The sequence below is a fragment of the Wolffia australiana genome, chromosome 1, assembly GCF_029677425.1.
Source record: "Wolffia australiana isolate 7733 chromosome 1, ASM2967742v1".
Taxonomy (NCBI): Eukaryota; Viridiplantae; Streptophyta; class Magnoliopsida; order Alismatales; family Araceae; genus Wolffia; species Wolffia australiana.
In genome coordinates, this window is record NC_135835.1 from 10,709,485 (window position 1) to 10,726,482 (window position 16,998).

The 16,998-nt window shown below is 43.0% G+C and overlaps 1 protein-coding gene across 2 annotated transcripts in view; it reads right to left on the reverse strand.

Moving 5' to 3' along the window:
* Positions 1 to 16,998, reverse strand: part of LOC144706089 (transducin family protein / WD-40 repeat family protein) — a 32,936-nt gene that overhangs the window by 8,440 nt on the left and 7,498 nt on the right. For both annotated transcript variants that reach the window (XM_078578986.1, XM_078578993.1), the window contains exons 2-7: positions 16,209 to 16,340; positions 14,719 to 14,803; positions 14,591 to 14,644; positions 10,863 to 10,954; positions 10,672 to 10,775; positions 474 to 549 (exon numbers count right to left, since the gene is read on the reverse strand). In XM_078578986.1, coding sequence (XP_078435112.1) covers positions 474 to 549; positions 10,672 to 10,775; positions 10,863 to 10,954; positions 14,591 to 14,644; positions 14,719 to 14,803; positions 16,209 to 16,318 — 521 coding nt within the window. In that variant the 5' untranslated portion in view covers positions 16,319 to 16,340. The remainder of the gene's footprint in view (positions 1 to 473; positions 550 to 10,671; positions 10,776 to 10,862; positions 10,955 to 14,590; positions 14,645 to 14,718; positions 14,804 to 16,208; positions 16,341 to 16,998) is intronic.

Consider the following 16,998-nt stretch of genomic DNA (forward strand, 5'->3'; position numbering starts at 1 on the left):
GCTCTTCCATCCCGACACTTCTTAAAATTTTAACCTCATCAAGTCTGCCTCGTATATTTGGCTACATTGCTTCGTATATTTAGCTGAATCTCATCGCTCTAATTGTAACATTCAATGCAAAACATACATTTTCTCCGCCAATCGATGCTAACTCACTATTATCATTTTATGACTAACTCTAACCCAAGGAATCCATTGCTCCCAAACCCTTCTAGTTCTTTATTATGTGAAAATGATACCCTGTTTGATCAATACACAGAGAGTAACAAAAAGTTGATCGACCGCCCAATCCTTAAAAAATGGGTAAAAGACCGACTCTTCTTTGAGGGGGTAATTTCAGGCACAAAATAACCTGTGTTCACAATAATTAGCCATCTGTACGAGCATCATCTTTCGCCCTGATGTGATTTCAATATCCGAATTCTTCTACGGTTGAGTCAAATAAAATCTTTCCAAAAAAAGGAAAAAATTACCTGTCCCCTGAAGTTGAAGGCTGCTGGAGGATACCTACAATAGAAATGTTACCAGAAAATGGAACACCAGCTGCTTCTGCAGAAAATGTGAGATAACCAACTAAGTGAAACATGGAAGATGATTAAAAACTTCATATCATGCTTGAGCGAACAAAAAAACATGTAAGGGAAGAGGACCTACAATTATGATATGAATTCAAGACAGGTAGATATGCCTTCAAGAGATATTGCAAGAAGAAGGGGTTAGAATTGATCTATTCCTAAAATAAATTGAAATTTCATAGGATTTGCTCTTTGTGACTCACCACTTTTAAGAGACCTGAGAAAGTATTATGTAGTTCATTTCTATTGAAATCTTTTTTAAAAGAAAACAAGGAAGATCACCTGAGATCAGTGATCAACCTGATGCTATTAATATATATGGTCATTAATACACAGATGACCAGAATGCCCCCTTCCTCCCTACTCCTGTATAAGCCCAAAATGAAATAAGTCTCTCCACGTCATGAAGAATGCTCTCAGTCGAGCCAGCCCTCCACTTGAACACCTCTTTATAGTGCAGCCATGTAACCCATAGCGGCCACCGCGAGGAGCCTTCCTCTCTCTGTCTTCCTCCTGGATCCATCTCTCCTGATAGAGCCCGAGAAGGCCTCAACCTAGGAAACATACACCAATGGGATCATATGCGGTGTCCATATCACCTCTCCAAATTCAGGTCCATTCAAAAGGTTCCAAACCAGAAACTCCTCCGACCTCATAATCCTGCCAACCCATTTTGACAAAAGCACTAGGTTCATAGCTTATAGAAGTCCTCAATCCCCTTTATCCACTAGTCTTCAAACCATATCTCAATGGACCAAAGATACCCTTCTATCGTTCCCCCACCTGGATCATTTCCAAAAGAACCACCTCATAAAGCCTTCCAGATGCTTTCTAACAACCGTTGCTTGTTTAAAGACTGAGAGGTAGAAGATCAGTATCACCTAAAGGACAAATAGCAGTAACATTAAGCCCCCCCCTTCCCTTCTACAGAACTCTGTTCTGCCACCCCTCCAATCTCCTCTCCACCCTCTCAATCATCAGCTGTCATTCTTTTATCAAGAGTCATCCCCCACCCCAACAATGGCAGGCCTAGATAGTGCATACATAATAACTCGATGGACATCCCCAAGGCTCTAGAGCATTGTGCCTCCTCCAATGACAGCCCAAACCCCATGAATCCGGATTTGGATCGATTAATCTATAGATCCCAAAACCTCAATTAATCTACAGTTCATAGCTTCCTCCATGAAGATTTCCATAAAGGCTGATTTTGTTTGTGTACTGGAGTAACGCAATGCCCATAGGATAAGTCCCTCACTGGGCATGCACTACTAGGGCAAATAACACAGGGCCCAAGGGACATCCCTGCCTGAGCCCTATTTGCAGATGGATCTTACCCCCCTCCGGGCACCCATTCATCACGACTAAAAAGGACTCAAAAGCAAAAAAATGCCAAACCCATGCCACCCCGTCAGTGGGAAATCCTCTCTTCCTAATAGTCCCAGTTGAGGGAGCCCTTTGCCTTTGCAAAGTGAGGAAAACTCCCAGATGTGGCTCTGATACCACGAAGAAACCTAGAAGTGAAAGAGGCTCAACCTTCATAACAGTGATTTAGGGTTCATTCCATGGTACTTATAGTGTGGAGGAGAGAGAGTCCTAAATGTGCCCACGTTAATGGGCTATTACATAGAGATAGAATAAAGAAAAAGAAAGAAACCCATTCATCAGTATTAAGTTAATGGATGAGTTGGTGGTCGGAGGCAGAGTGGAAGAAGATAGAGATTCCAGCTCTCGAATCCAAACAGTAGCAGATGGATCGGGATATTGGCGGGAGCCGAGCAAGGATGGGGCTGATCAGGTACGCCCATGAAAAGCATATCATGAAATGTGTATGAGCTCCGTGATAAGGGGAGAAGAGGAATAGTGGGGAGATACCTATGCAAATGGGGAGCCAACGTGGTGTGCTTGCAAGAGACCATGTTGGAAAAGTGCGAGGCATGGAATTAGAGAATTGTGGGCGGGAACTTCCTCATTGTGTACTTGCCTGCGAAAACTGTTTGCTAAAGAAGACTGTTAAACGGGATTATTCATGGCAATGGTACAACTAAAGAGGAGACAGGACGACTTTCAGTTGGTGGGCATCTCAGTCTACGGGAAAATGAACCCGGTTCTCATGGCATCCCTATGGGGAGAGCTGGCAGAGGTAGTCTCAAAATATCAGGGATTACCACTACTTTTTACGGGTGACTTTAATGTGACGCTTGAGGCAAAACACAGACCTAATGTTGTGGGAGGACAAGACTCGAGATCTGAAGAATTTTGGGCACTCATTGCAGATCCGTCTTTGAAGGAAATGGGGCTGGTGGATTGCACATACACATGAAGGAGCTCAACGGGCCCAACAATTCTATCGCGGCCGGATTGATTTCTATGTTCAATGGAACTCCTTGAACAGTTCCCCCAAGCGGATGTGCGGTCCCTTCCTCGACCTTTATCAGACCACACTGCGGAAATTTGACATTCACAACAGAGAACCTCACGATCTACGTATTTTAAATTGGACAGATCTTGGCTTCAGGAGGGCTTCAAGAGGAGATAGCAAGATGGTGGACCGAAGGTTTACAACAGGGGTCGGCCGCAGTAAACCTGTCTAACAAAATTGGAGGTCTACGCTACCACCTCTAGAAATTGAGAAAACATATAAGGAAGAAGCAAAATAGAAGGATATCTGAAGCTTTAGCCAAAATCAGGTTCTTGGATGACCAAGAAGATGTCAGATGTTTATCACATGTGGAAGAAAGGGAGCGTCCTAGACATAGAGGGACATCAGCAGAGGAGGATGAGAAAGTGGAGATGGATTCGTGGCAGAGGTCAAGACAACTATGGCTAAGGGAGGGAGATGCTAACACAAGATTCTTTCATCTCATGGCAAACACGAAGAGGTGAGAAAAACAGATATTGAGGGTGCACGCAGGAAACTAAGAGTATGTGGGTGCCCAAACTGGTTGCAGAGCAATGGCAGATCACAGTAAGAGCTTCTCACAGCGAGGGGCTCGACACCAATGGAAGTGGAGAGGAAGAGGAGCAACTAGACTAAGTGAGGTACAATGGAGAGAGCCGGTGTGTTCTTTCTTAGAGACCAAAGCCCTAACCTCAATCAAGGGACTAAATGACGAACGAGCTTCGGGCCAGATGGCCTCCCAGTCTTCTTTTATAATGTATTTTTGGAGACAATTGAGACAGAGATAATGGCTACGGTGGAGGAATTTTGACAAGGAAATATTGGGCTGGAAAAAATAAATCGTGCTTATTTGGTTCTTCTCCCAAAATGTCAAAGAGCCACTAGAGTGGGAAATTTTTGGCCTATCGCACTATCTAACTCCATATAAGTTATCATAGCCAAGTTCTCAGCCAACCGGCTCAAGGAGTTGACCGTCGACTTGGCAGGTCCTTTCCAATATGCCTTTATTCCTGGACGGCAACTGATTGATGGTGCAGTCATCACATCAAAAATCTTGACTGCGTGAAAAAGATTGAAATTAAGAGGGTTAAAGTGGAAAGTGGATTCCTCAAAGGCATATGAATGCCTTGACCTGGGCTTCTTATGGGCCTCTTTGCGACGTCGAGGTTTTCCAGCCGAATGGGTGGGGTGGACAAAAAGATGTATTAAAACCTACTCTTTTGCGTGCCGATGAACAGACGCCCCAAAGGACGCTAGATTCGACCGCAACGAGGGGTTAGACAAGGATGCCCTCTAGCCTCAATGCTCTTTGTCTTGGCTGTGCATGCCCTTGGCATAGCTCTGCTGAAAGCCTTTCGCCCATTAGTTTCCTGTCAGTTATCCCTCTTCTGCAATATCTGAACGATACCATGTTTTGATAGAGGGGACTGAGGAGGAGGCTGAAAACCTAACCATCCTACTAGACCTTTTCACAGACTATACAGGACATATTAACCACGCCAAATCAGCCTTTGATGGTTTCATACTATCGCAAGATGAGAAAGCCTTTGTTCTATAGCCATGGGGACACCTAATTGTATGCTTCCCATGAAATATTTGGGTATGCCATTGATAGGGGGTCGTAGTAAATCCGAAGATTGACATCCAGTAGTGGAGATGGTAGAGCAGAAGTTGGGGGGATGGCAAAGCAGAGTGTTGTCAAGGGCGGGACAATTGGTGTTGTTGGGACACATGCCCTCAGCAATACCCATCTTTTACTTCTCAGCGTTTAAACTAATAGTGGGGGCCAAGAAGAGTCTTGAAGGTATGATGAGATGATTTTTATGGAAAAGCTCATGATCGGAGGAAGGGGATATCCCTCGTGTCGTGGGATATAGTGTGCAGACCAGTTTGTTTGGGGGGATGGGAGTATTGAAGTTGCAAGATGTCAGCCAAGCAATACTGGCCAAGTGGTTGTGCAGACTCATAGGACCGAATATGGCTATGGCTACGTGGGTTTTGAAAGACATTTATGGCTCAAGCTTGGACTGGGAAGTTCGTGGGACTCCAGTCCGAGCAGCCTCTGCATTCTGGCAACGGGTGAGGCAGGTATTTCCTTAACTCCAAGATTTCTTTGAAGCCAAGTTAGGGGATGGCACAGCATTCTGGTATTGGCTAGACGCATAGTCCCCCACGGCATATTGAAGACATAATTCTCGCGCATGTTCGCCCTTGCAAGGACCCCCCATGCCATAGTTAGAGAGTGCAGGGATGGTGCATGACCCTCATGCCTAGGCGACACCCTATCTGACCAAAGAGTGGAAGATTTTACGCTGATGCAACAAACCCTATTACACCTACGGCCCCTGGGAGGGACACATGACAAGCGGGAGTGGATAGGCACATCCTTCTCCGTTCGAGATGCTTATGCAAAGCTCAGCTGCAGACATCTAGGGGAGGAACCGAGGATCCTTAATGTGTGTTGCATTATATGGCGACAAATGTTCTCCATTAAAGTGAAATTTTTATGTTGGCTGCTCCTTTGACAAAGACTAGTAATGACGGTCTTCCAGAAGAGATGGCTCCCAGAAGCTTCGGCATAGTGTGCTCTGTGCGCAATGGTGATGCAGATTGGGCTCACCTCTTCTTTGAATGCTCTTTTGCCCGAGCAGTGTGAACCTGTCAGCCAATCACGGGCGGATGTCTCCCCAAAGGAGGCCTTTAAGGACTCTATACAAAGTGGAGCACTCAAGGGGTGAGAGGGGTAGGTTCGAACCTTCCAAATGCTTTGGGAAATATGGCTACACAGGGACAGAGTCATCTTCAACGAACGGGAAACATTGATGCATGCTATGGTACAAAAAGTTGTGGGTTTTTCTTTTGCATGGTGTAAAAGCCTGGTGCCAAGGGCCCAACCAGCCTTTTAGGTCCTACATGTACTTAACAATCATATACTTTTATCTCCTGACTGTCCTTTGTGTGATCTCCCCAATCCTTCTTTAAAAAAAAACAGTATTTAGTTAGTCTATCCACAACCACAAATACAAAATCATTTTTTTTTTGAACAAATACAAAATCATAACCTTCTGACATTATTAAACCTTCACTAAAACTGTTGGCTTTGGATGAACAGAGAGGAGGCAGCATGACGATAGAAAGGGCCCACTGTCCTGAAGCTTGAAAATTAAAAATGTCATCCGTCATCAATATGCAAATAGAACGTAAAGGATCCGGCACTTCAGATGATGTGGCAACTCCAATAACATGACAGTGCCCTTTGATCACTCAGTCCTTGGTGGTGCGGCCTCTCTGCCGACATGGATGCTGTGCTTATGCGACTGGTCTGATTACATTACTTAGTTGATTTAAAATAGAGGAAATTGTCATGCATCTTTGGTGACTGCCTCCTTGATGTTGAATAATTTGTATTGGTATTATCTTCTCTATCTATAGCTATTTTGTCCCTCCATTGGTGGAAAGTGAAGGAAAAAATGTGACATTAGAATTGGACGTTGACAATGAGAGAGTTTCTGCCTCGTTATTCTTTTTTAGAGTTATATCTGATTTCACAATCAAAGCCAAGTGATCTTTCCATCCATTTATGTTTATGGTGAATTCCTTCTGATCATTCAAAATTTTAAGACTGAAAACTAGAGAGAGAGTTTGAGGCAGATGTTTCTGAGAGAATGTGACACTAACATGAGATTCTTTCATCACACAGCGAATGAAAAGAGGTGATTGAACCAGACCTTCAGGCTGCAAGCAGGGTGCCACCAGGAGTATGTTAGGACACAAGCAGTTGGCCGAGCTCTAACAAACCATTTTCAGACTTTCTCCAAACAAGGGCAAAAAGCTGATGGAAGTGGAGTGGCAGGGCACTTGGACCCATTTTCTTGCTTGCCGATTGTGACTTTGACCTATCACCTCCACAAACTGGGATTAAATCTACAAGCACCATGGCACATGCTAGACGTCATCGACCATAGATTGAAGCCTCCATTTTTCCTCTAAAGGTTCATCCTCATGACTATGCACATCTGTTTAAGGGTCACCAATTGCAGAAGCCCCAATTTTTCTTCTGATTCTGATGATACAGGGCACCCGCCTTGGAGAAAAGTATCGCACACCAGAACCTACCCAGACGAAAAAAACAGTAGTCATCCCTGCATTTTCAAGGATGAATATAGAGAAGTGGCCACAGATAGTGGAGTAATTCTGATGATACCCCTGTTAATAATTGGGATAGTTTGGAGATTTTTTTTTTGAATTAAAAGAGGGACGACCACCCGGAACTCAGTGGCCAACCCAGAAATACCATTAACAAATATGATCGTGACATAGTACATGCCCAGCCCACCGGGTCCCTTTTCCCTCCGTTAGGTCCTACTGAACCAGTAATATAAGCATTTCCCTACATCATGAACCGATTCCAGCGACGCAGCCTTACCCTTAAATACCACCTCGTTGCGGTGAAGCCACAACGTCCAAAGCACTGCAAGAATCTTTCCCCAGCTCGGCCATCCGCTACCCACCTTCCTCCTAAGGGACTTCCAGCACGCTTCATCTGATGTCACGTCCACCCCTCTCAGAGGCTGTGCTCTCCAAATGACATGCGCAAACAGACATTCAAAAAACAGGTGAGAACAGTCTTCCTCTCCAAGGTCGCACATGGGACACGCGATTGGCGTGTCTAGGATCATGCACTTTCGGAGAGTATGTGCCATAACTCTGACTTTCAACGGTATCTTCTGTTTCCATAAGCATTTACATGTGTGTATTACGTCTGCATCTTCTGTCGCACTTCCCCAGATCTACTTATATGTCTCTCGAACTGACCACTGAGTTCCCCTCCATACCCAACTGTCCCTTATCCCATACACGGGCCTTAGGTCCACTATTTTCTTTTGCATGTTCAAGAGATCTGCCATTCTCTGTTCAGACAGTGCATCCCCCAAGCGTGGGTTCCATGTGCCGTCCCAACAGTCTCTCAACGAGGCTTGCGGTCTCCTAGCCAATGCGTATAGCGGGGGGGAAAGCTTCCTGCATCGGACCTCCTGTGGACCAGTCATCCAGCCAATAGCGAAAATACGCTTCATCCCCCAATTTGGGTACAAAAAACCCTTGGCTTTGCTGGAAAATTTGGCCAATCCCTGCCAAAAGCCGGAAGCCCCTCTGATTGGCCTCGATCGCTGCTCCCAACTCAAACGCGTGCCATACATATCCCGTAGCACTTTCGTGACCATGTCCTCCTCCGGGCCCATAATCTTGGCCACCCATTTAGTTAGCAGTGCTATATTCATGGATTGCAGATGTGGTACCCCCTGCCCGCCATATTCAATTGGCCTACACAACACTTCTCATGACACCCTTGCTGATACCCGGCCATCTGTTGATCCAGGCCCGTTCCAGAAGAAACGCCTCATCAGAGCTTCTAACCGACGACCAATCCCCTTAGGCAACTTGAACACTGAAAGGTAAAATATTGGTATTGCCGATTGTACCGACCTCACCAATATCAGACGTCCCGCTCGTGATAATACCCGACTATGCCAACCCTCGAGTCGCTTCTCGACCTTCTCGATCATCGGGGACCAATCAGTAGTGGTTAGCCGCCCCTTCTTCAGAGGTAAACCTAGATAACACATTGGAAGTGTTCCAATGGGAGTCCCCAGAGATTCTAAGCATAGGACCTCCTCCTCCTGTCTAAGGCCCAATCCCACAAACGCGGATTTGGAACCGTTGATCTGTAAGCCAGAGAAGTCCGCGAACAGGTCATATAGTGTTGACAGATTTCGGGCTTCCTCCATTGAGCCTTCCATAAAGAATGTAGTGTCATCTGCATACTAAAGTATCTGGATACACGTTGGGAAGCTTGCGAATTGAAAGCCCTTCAGCTTGCCGCGTGCGCATATCTTTACCGTGCGGATGGCCAAGGCATCCACTGCAAGGAAAAACAAGAGGGGGGCCAATGGGCAACCTTGTCCAACCCCTCTTTGAGGTTGGATCCAACCTCCCTCTGGTTTACCATTCACGAGGACGGAGAAAGAATGTGACATCACACACCTTCTCACCCATTGTATCCATTCCCTCAGAAATTTCCACTGCCTCATCGAAGCCCATAAGAATTCCCAATCAACTGTGTCGTATGCCTTATCGAAGTCAACTTTCCATATGAATCATTTCCTGCCCTCTCTCTGCCAAGCTGCTATGATTTCCCCTGTAACTACCATGCTGTCGATCAACTGTCGCCCCAGGATGAATGCGGATTGAAAAGGTCCGACCAAATCACCGATCACTTGCCGAAGTCGATTCGCCAATACTTTGGCCAAAATGAGATAGATAGAGTTTGAGAGTGCAAGTGGAAGAAAATCGTCTATTTGGGAAGCCCCTTGGCGTTTGGCTAATAAGAAAATATGGGATAGTTTGGAGATGGTTTATGAGTACATAGAGAGTCTAGCCGATGACAGTTATCGCTTCTGTGATGGTGCCATAGAATTTAGATATTGAAAATACTTCAAGGAATATCTCATCGACAGCTTTGGCTTCACGGGGACCAAAGCATTGTACCAGCTGTACAAGCTCCAATATATGGGCATCTAGAGAGCTACCATGCAACCTCCAATGGCAGGCCAAGAAGCCTAGACCAGTATATCTGAAAATTTGAATTGGCATCATCATATCTCTTGCTCTAAGAATGCATGAAAAGCTCTGTCCACGAGCTTTGCCTTTCCGTCATGTGTAGGCTGGACTTACCTCACTTTTCTACTCTCAATCCTGCAGGACATTGACATATCGGTTCTGCATTGCACAAAAATAGGGAGAAGTCACATCCTATCATAATGCTAACTCAGCAAGACATGCTCATCATGATGGCAGAGCTCAACTCTGAGAGCAAGCAGATGATGCATTATGGAGCCCTTGAAATAGAGCTCTAATACACAAAGGAAATGAAGTTCTATTTTTTCAGACCCGTTCCCATTCAAAGCACACCTAAGAAGAAATGGGAGCATAGTGGGGGCCTAGTGGATGGGGCTAAAGAAATGACTATCAGAAGAGGGGGGTAGGGGAGAAACTGGACAAAATTATCATCTGCTGCTGGAAAGGGACCAGCCTTTGAGCAACCCTTGTCCCCATTTCCATCTCTCTCTCTCTCCCTCTCCCTTGCCTCCTTCCATATTCCAATCTGATTTACTTGTGTAATCTTTTCCCTTATTTTGAAAAGTGATAAACACTAGGGGGGAGTACTCGATTTTTGGAATGTCCATCAGAGAATCCTCCGATCAAGGTTCCCAACTTATTCATTGCACATAAGATAATTTAGAGAGTTTATAATTATGAAAGGTAAGAGAAAGACAGAAAAGAGACATGTATGGTCCTAGATCTATATATATCCAATGGGCAGCAGACTGGATGGCTCAGATGGGAAAATGACATAGTTCCGTAGAGGATTGAAGTTAGAGTTCCATTTCCGAATTCATTTGTCCAAAAGAACAGCACACTTAACTGCTCTAACATAAAGAGGTAAAAAAAGGCCTCCATTCTAAGTGAAAGTAAAAGGGAACGTCAACAATAAGACTTTACAACGAGAGACATGGAAACAAACTATATCTTGATTAAAGATTCAAATTAGATAAATCAGAAACATTAATCCACACTGAGAAAGAGATTTTACTGACTTTAAGGTCAATAAATTCACCAAATGTTTCCGGATCTAACCTTTAGCAGAACTTATTGTAAGTTGATATGGCAATGTCAAAAGTGTCCCTTTCTCTGCATCCAATTTTAAAACGGAAAGTGAGCCATTCTCATCTCCGAGGTACCTGATTTTAAGATATTAAAAAGAATGATCCTCTTAATAAAACACAGTTAGTAGCATAAAAATATTATTCACAGAAAAAAAAACATACATGAAATATGTCCCCTGGATTACACAGAAAGCAGTAATATTAGATTCCCATTGTAAGGAACAGGTGAGACACCTGTTTTCAAGATCCCACACCTGCCAAGATGAATATACTTTGGTCAGTGCATGACATACTACCAGAGAGATGCACCAGTAAGGGAATAGTCAAGCATAATTTTCTGAAAGGAAGTTTATTAATGGATTACAAACTGCTCCAATCTTCTACAAAAACTTTAAAATGTTATTCATCTGAGAATATAATCCAGAATATTTTAGAGAAAGAGAAGTAAACTAAGGGATTGCAGAAGGAAGAGCACAATATATGAGACTGATACACACTCTAAAGACAAATAGGTACTTTAAGGCGCAGAATTCTCCATAACTATATCTTGACTCCCTCTCTTCCATACCTTTTTTCAGGACTCCCTTTCCACTTTAATTCTTCAAATTGATTCAGAACCTTCAGCTCTATGGAATAACAGTAGAGTCTTAACCAAGAATCTGGAAAATGGTTGGAGAGGAATTTGCTTCATCTAAAAAATCGTTGACTCACTCAATGAAAATATCCAGGATGCTAATGTTTGTTTTTTGTTGAAACTTTATTCCAAAGGTGGTGACAAGACGACTGGAGATGAAGGTAACTCTTAGGAAAGAGCCAAAATAGGTAGAGATGGAGGGACAAGAAAATCAATTATATTAATGGAATACTTATTTAAAGGTGTAGTGGACGTCATTATTATACTAACATTGACAGAGACTACGGTAATGCTACTTTCTTTTTTGCCGAAAATCCATAGAATTATGCTTGAGACAAGACATATTATGTCACGCACCACAGCTAATGGAGTCACGGAGATTAATTTTTTTCATCATTTACATGAATATGTATAAATATTTTTGGGGAAAAGCTACCCTTATGGCAGTCAATCTTATCAACCGTCTTCCATTTCGGGAGCTTCATTAGGCAAACCCTCTTGTTCACTACAAGTATTCACTCCATCTTGATACTTGTGTACTAGGTATGTCTGCTATGTTGCGAACCATCATTCTGATCGAGATAACTACAGTTGTTCTGCAACATGGAGAATGTGTCAAGCCATAGAAAGCCTTCTACAGCCTAAAGACAGGATAAGCTGATATGATCCTCGATCTAGGATCCTATAGGAGGGGTAGAGGGAGAGGCATGGTAGAAGTTCTCGGGGTAGAGGGGAGAAACAAGAATGATCCGAAAGGAGGTCAAACTGATGCGGCAGGGATCAACCAGGGACGAGCCGCCTGAAGATGCAGTCAGGTAGAGACGATCACCAGGGAAGCAGATTGTAGAGAGAGAGAGGGGGGACCTAGACGTGAAGAGGTGAGACAAGAGACCTTACTTCATTCTTCTTCCCTGCACTCCTAAAGGGAAGGTATCCCTATCTAAAAGAAATACACAATGACCAAATGACTGAAATGCCCTTATGGGCTTACATGATGAGACTACCCCTAGATAGGTTGAGGATCCTATCAAGGATCCTATCGTACAAGGAGGAAGGTACAGAGTACCCAAGGGACTGTCACGATCTATTCCTTCTAGTAAGCCCTATAGGGGCATTCTTGTCTTTGCATTCTCGTCTTGCACATCCCTTTAAATATGTAGCCCTCCTCGTTGGAGGGCAGGACATGAAGCTGCAATCTAGTAATTCCCTTTGGTAGCCACTAGCTCACTCGATAAGGTCCACTTTGTCGGTTCTCTTCCCCTCTGTTGATGCCCACTCTGCCGCTCCTACGCCACCCTCGCGCCCCTCAGCGTCGTTCATCCCGCCAAGGTCACCTCCCTGCGCTTCCTTCTCGATATGTTCCCTGGCAGGGATCGTATCATTTGTTCTGATCAAGATAAATACATTTCTTCTACAACATGGAGAGTGCTTTAAGCCGTAGAAAGCGTTCTTCAGCCTAAAGACGGGATAAGCATAGGAGGAAGGTACAGAGTACCCAAGGGAGAGATATAAATCTCTACGCTGTGATCGCCATGGAGGTTGAATTCTTGACATCAAAGTGATGAAGAGACTAGTCATGGTTAGGAGCAAATTCGAGGAAGAGGCAAACCTTTTAAGTTTGGCCGTGGGAGCCAGTAAACTCAGATAATCAGTGCCAAACTGCCATGCATTCTCGGTTGGGACCAACTGAGCGTTGTATTGGTCCAGAGAGCCATCCGAGTTATACTTCATGGTGTATACCCAGTGCCGGCCAACCACATCCACATGGTGCATCAAGGGGATGAAATTCCATATCTGGTACTTCATAAGAGCGTGGAGCTCATTAGTCATAGCTTGGCACCACTAAGGATGCTTCTGAATTTCATGCCGAAGGTGCATTTTCTCTACTTCCAATTTTGCTTCATACCTTGCTAATACAGTTATTGTGCAATGTATTTCCAAGTTTTCAGTACAACCCCCTGTCAACCTACTTTGGCATCATGGAATTCTTGCAAGACCGAGGGAATGAGAGTACCAGTTGAAGGGAGGACCAATCTGCCCTTGTATAGGAGAAGATTGCGATGCAGGGAATAATCAGGCAATGTGGTCTGTTGTGCTCGCAACTATATTTTTATAGAGAGGAGTTTTGGGTCCTGATCAATTTTGCGTTAAAGAGTTTTGACATCCAGCCAATGGCTAACCAAAAGAGAAAGATCGAGAAATAAATAGATCGGCCAACAAACAATATAGCAAGTCAGCAACTATATTGTGTTTGCCATCTCTAAATTCAACCAAAAATCAAAACCTCGGAGTTTAGATGACCACTTATGGTAATGCTGAGGTATTTCTTTTAGTTCAGATACAAATTTGAGGTTGAATTGATTTGTATGAATGGAGAAAAAAATTGTGGAATAAGAGATAGTGTTTCATTTATGCACAGATAAAACAAATCCTATCAACTCACACACATATGCAGACTAGCATTATGATCGACCAGAAAGTGATTTGCTGAAATAGGTAATTGGATGGGCATCTTGAAGAACTGCTCCCAATTCGAATCATGAAGCATCTGTTTCAACTATAAATGGTTTGGAGAAATCTGGTAATTTCAAAATAGCCCGATGGAGGACATCATGGGGAGGAATGTGGGAAAGGAAGCTGGAGGGAAGGTAATTAATGAGGTGGACTGCGGTGAGAGAAGCCTCATGCCAGAAATATTTGGGCATCTGTTTGGAAACCCTAAGAGGGGTTAGGGGATTAGCGTTTCGTATCAGGAAGCCCTATTAATGAAGTTCCTAAGAAGGCTTCAATGTTTGCTAACCTTCTGGGGAGAGATTAGAAACCCTTCTAATCTCTCCCAAATTGCTTCAAACTCAGCAAACAGAACTGTAAAGTTTCCTACATTTATCCACAATGGCAAGCCCAGTTAATTCCCTTCAGTAGTGAATAATAGGCCAGATATGCTCATTAGCTAAGGCAAAACTCGTTTAATTTTTTCCCTCTCTCCTTTGACTCATGACGGTGAAGCACCACGTGTGATGCATGCTTCAGATATGACCCCAATATTAAAATCGAAGACATTCAAGATGCAAATTTGAAAAAATATAATAAGCAATATGACCGCTGCAGTGACAAAAAAATATTAATACAACAAAAAAATGAAAATGAAAATTTAAAAATAACTCACAGAAACTCAGAGCCCTAATAGAAATTTAGATCATAAAGCTTTTGATGTAATTCAATTGAATATTTGACAAAAAGGATCATTCGGAGTTACCTGAATCTCATTTCCGTTTGAGACACCAATAATGAATCCTTGGTTGTGAAGGAACTATAACAACAGAAGACATCCATCAGCCTTTACTAACAAAAAGTTGCCTTCGAGTGTGAATGTATGATATTTACCTCCAAAAACTTGTATGGAAGCTTCTGGGGAGAGATTAGAAGGGCCTCAATGTTGTCTCCGCCAATTATTTTTATTCTTCCATCTCTGAAGAGGTGTTAAATACAATAACAAAAGACAACCCAAGAATAAGATGCATTTCCATAGACCTATACAATGATTAATTTTTTCCGTTGCATCATAAAAAACCAATTTGTGAACTAGAAGGAGCAATAAGGTCTTTATTCATAGAACCTTTGATCAATAATAGAAGAATGTGGCGATCTTCTCAGGACATTCTACTTGATTAACAACTCTCCATTGTGCAACTGGAGAGCCCGCCCAATAAATATGTTCTTTTCAAGAACGTATCATCCACGCATCAACAAGATGATACAAACCTGGTTTGTTTGTATCGAGGAGAAGACGCGATGGGAGGGAGAAGGCACCAGGATGGACATCGGCATGTGAGGGCAGGCGGAGTGGACATCGCCGGAGGGAGCCAAACACATTTCTGGAATACTTCTTGGCTGCCCTCCTCAAGGGAGGGATGTTCTATTTAAAGAGATTACAAAGGTCCAAATAACCTAAATGCCCCAATTGGGCTAAATGACAAAAAAGCCTATATACGTCGGGATCGTATCACAAGAGAGATCATTAATCAAGTTGCTAATGCGACATTGACTATAAATAATGGGAGGCTGATAGGAAGAGGTATTGAAGATGCAGTTACTCTTTTAGGCAGTGGCTGCTGAGGCTGGAGCGCAGGAGACACCAGCGGCCATCTTCCATTTCTCTACTATTTCATCTCTGTTTTCTTCAGACTATCATCTGATTGGATTGACAGTACATTGGATCTTTTGAAAGTGAATTCTTGATACTGATCGAGCTATTATCATCTGCATTCATTGTCTGATACCTGAGAGTGTATCATCCTTTTGTTTGACATTTCCTATCCCTGGCTTCCCTCAACACTTTGAGTTTGCAGTCCTTTCTTCAGCCTGAGGGGCAGTGTTGGAGGTAGGGTCCTATATCCAATTTGTATTAAGGCGATCATCTATAAGGGTTCGAAACCTGTCTATCATAAATAAGTTTGGCTTTCTACTCATATCCTCACTTTCAGGGTGCCGGGTTCCTCCTGCCTCCCTGCCATTTCATCTTCATTCTCTTGTTGCTCTCTCTATCTCGTTTCCAAACTCTATCTCCACTGCTGTGGAGTCCCAGTAAATAAATTGGATTTTTCCCACAAGTTTTTACTGTAGTTAAATTGAAGGTCTGACATGATTGCATCAATGTCATCATTATCATATCAGAGAAGTCGACCCAAAAAATCAAAAAGGTTATGGTTATTAGTAATAACCTAGAAAATTATCTATTACAGAGAAGTCCATTTAAAGGTTGCCATGTCGCGTAACAAAAATTTCAATATTATGAGTCAATTGGAATGTATAATAGATTAATGTGGACATATATAGAGAGATTTGAAGTCATAGATGAAAAGTGAAAGACTTACAGAGTTCCAATCGCCAAGAGACACTGAACAGGATCAAGGGCCATGGTTGATGCTGTATATGGTATGCCATGGTGGACAAGAACATGTAGATCCAAATCAACAGCGCCCATATCATGAAATTTCAAGTTTATCCTGCATTGTGATATAATTGAAAACAGTGTTAAGATTGACGTCAAAGAACGTTCAAACATACATTCTATCATCTAATAGTTTACTTTGGAAAAACCAACAGAATCTCTTAATTATCGGAAGGAAATAGGTCCCATTGGGTTTCAGTCAGAAAGTCTACATTGATTTTTCTCTCTTTGATGACACAGTCCATGAGACTCTGCAGATAAATATTTTTCGGAAAGAAAAAAGTATTCAATTCACCAAGTTTCTAGAACATAAGAACGAAAACGAACACCTAATTTTGTTGTCACAAACTAGTCCGAAACAGTCAAACATGCAAAGTACCACCCTAAAAATAGCTCCATACAAAACAATTAGGTTAAAAAATCCGCATCAGAATAACTATCCTGGAGAATGGGACAGGAGTTTTTCCATCTGAGATAGGTTAACAACTTCAAAGAGAACACAGACCAATGCAACAAAAAATTATTGCACACAGTCACTCAGCACCTGGATAGGCATTCTGATATGATAAAATATCTCCAAATGTTTTGCCATCTAGAGTCGTGGATCGCCAAGGAGGGAATACATCATAAGAGAAAGATAAGCAAAATGGCACACTTAGTCTATTAGGTTAGAAGTGAAATGTCCAGGAGCGTATTAGACTGGAATCTATCGA